This window comes from Nematolebias whitei, chromosome 6 (assembly GCF_014905685.2).
Source record: "Nematolebias whitei isolate Nwh7 chromosome 6, NemWhi1, whole genome shotgun sequence".
Lineage (NCBI taxonomy): Eukaryota > Metazoa > Chordata > Actinopteri > Cyprinodontiformes > Rivulidae > Nematolebias > Nematolebias whitei.
This window is the reverse complement of record NC_056503.1, coordinates 50,539,472-50,542,010: the sequence shown is the minus strand read 5'-3', so window position 1 is coordinate 50,542,010 and position 2,539 is coordinate 50,539,472. Positions and strand designations below refer to the sequence as shown.

The 2,539-nt window shown below is 42.4% G+C and overlaps 1 protein-coding gene across 1 annotated transcript in view; it reads right to left on the bottom strand.

Annotated features, from left to right (window-relative positions):
- The window catches only part of LOC119411049 (protocadherin Fat 3), a 62,426-nt gene that overhangs the window by 31,042 nt on the left and 28,845 nt on the right, over window positions 1-2,539 (bottom strand). The window contains exon 15 of the mRNA XM_037677971.1: window positions 1,567-1,959. Coding sequence (XP_037533899.1) covers window positions 1,567-1,959 — 393 coding nt within the window. The remainder of the gene's footprint in view (window positions 1-1,566; window positions 1,960-2,539) is intronic.

Below are 2,539 nucleotides of genomic sequence, written 5' to 3'. Positions count from 1 at the left end.
TACTCATAGAATCTGGGGTTACAGTACGTAATCGTTTTTAGTTTTGTTTGTCTCTTTTTCATAAATTGCCACAGAAGTGAACTCGTAGGAATAATATGACAATGGTTTTACGTCAGACGCTCTTCCCAGCTCAGCCTGGGCTCAGTGACACGACGTCAGGACGGCATTAAACCCTGTGAGCGTGTAAAAGAGCTAAACATCTCAAAATGCCAGTTCAGGCCTGTAAAGTCCAACATTCTGTCAGTGAAACTTTGAAAATGTTCTTTTTTTTGTGATGTACAGTTTTCTTACCCTGTTCAACAAATTCCCATTGCTGTCTAAGTATATTTTTAACTGTTTCTTTAGTTCTTATGTATTTACATCGTTTATCCAAGATCAGAGGACACTTGCTGACAGAGAAATGTGTTTTGAAGTGTTTTTGTATGATTCTAAGCTGCGGGGGAGCTGCAAATAACACACTGTGATGGAAAAGGAAGAATAATGGCTTACTGGTGAAGGAGATTTTATTAGTTTGCGCTGTCACCGTTACCTGAGCCGCAGGTAAAACTTGGAAGTGACTTTTGACAAGGATTTGAAGTTCGATAAGCAAACAGCCTCTGTAGTCAACGTCAGCTTCATCAATTACATCGTAGCTAAAGTCGAGCTTTTGACTGACCTGGCAACATGAGGTTGTGGCAACACAGTGATGACAATGTTATGAGGATTTTAAGTACAGGGTTCAAATGTGGGTCTGTCTGGTTTATAAGCAGTCGTTGTACAGGTGGAAGCACTGAGGATGGGTGTGTTGGGGTGTGTTGGGGGTGGGTGTTGAAAGACTACAGCGCTGCAGTCAAATGTTGTATTATGGTGATAGACCTTTGACATGAAACCAGATGTCAAAACCAGAGTAGGACCAACTTTCTCCATCTTGGGTATGGTCCCACTCCTTCTGTGTAAATAAATGGAACGTTGCTGTTGGTAAAATTAAAGAGGCGCACCTCAGACTCTTGTTGCTTCATAAAGTTCTTACCTTGATGCTCTGTGTTCAAATATTATTTCTTTTGAAGTTTAGCTGTGATGGGTGAGTTCATGCATAACATCCAGTATTACCAGTACTCCTGGCTCAGTTTGTATAAAACTGATTCAGAAAGCAGAAAAATGAAACAACGTTCAGATGTGTCAAGAAAACACGAGCAGGACAGAAGCTAAAGAAAATGATCACAGCCCAAACAAACTAAAAACTAATTATTTACTTTATCTAGTATGTTTTAAATTTACTTAATGAATGAATTAATGAAAAAGTGTTAGCCAAGAATTTTTTCATTATATATTTTATTCTTATGTTGATTCTTGCTTCTTTTTATATTTATTCATGTTCTAAAGTGTTTGTTGGAACTCTAAAAGAACATTATGAACCAACACTGAACACAAACAGAAGAAGATCCCAGAGCTGTACCAGCAGAGGTCCGTTCACACTCAGCACAACTAAATGTTTGTTCCTTTGCTGTGGTAGCTATCCAAAGCAACTCAAAGAACTGGTTTACATTTATGGACTGTTGCAGTGGATAAGAGCTCCACGTTACTCACCGGTCAGAGGGTGGATGTGGAACTTTCTGTGCTCGTTGCCTGATCGGATGCTGTAAGTGATCTCTGCATTGGTCCCGATGTCTTTGCTGGCAGCATAAACTCTCAGAACCTCAGTGCCCGCTCGCACATCCTCTGGCACCGTTGCCATCTGATCACGGCGCTCAAACACGGGCGGGTTGTCATTGATATCCAGCACAGTGATGGTGACGTTCACTAGAGAGAAGAGAGGCCGTGGTGTTCCCTGATCAGATGCACAAACTGTGATCTGATGAGATGGCTGGACTTCACGATCAAGAGTGTGTTCCAGGACCACGATGCCTGAGACCTCATCGATGGAGAACAACCCTCCTGCAGAATCAGCCAGGGAATAGACGACGGTGCGACCTGGACCTGCTGCAGAAGATTAAAAAAAAAGAAGGGTAAAACCTACACTAGAAGTTTGAAGGTCTCAGTATGAATGGAGTTATCTGCCTGTCAGACCCTTAACATCTGTCTAAAAATGTGGCACTAATGTAAAACATTCTTTTTAACTATCAGACAGTTATAATCAGAGCTTTGACAAAGAACATGAAGATTCGACTGGTTCTTTTTCCATTACACAAACTTTTTTCTGGCTCTTCATACAAATAACCAAACCTTCTGCTGTTCCCTCTTCAGCAGTCATCCTCGTCCATCTCACTCTGTCCTCTGTCCTCACTCCAACTACCTCCATGTCCTCTCTAACTGCATCCAGATATCTCCTCTTTGTCTTTTTCCTGGCAGCTGCATTTCTAACATCCTTCTGCCAATATACCCACTGTCCCTCCTCTGGACATGTCCAAACCACTGTCCCTCCTCTGGACATGTCCAAACCACTGTCCCTCCTCTGGACATGTCCAAACCACTGTCCCTCCTCTGGACATGTCCAAACCACTGTCCCTCATCTGGACATGTCCAAACCACTGTCCCTCCTCTGGACATGTCCAAACCACTG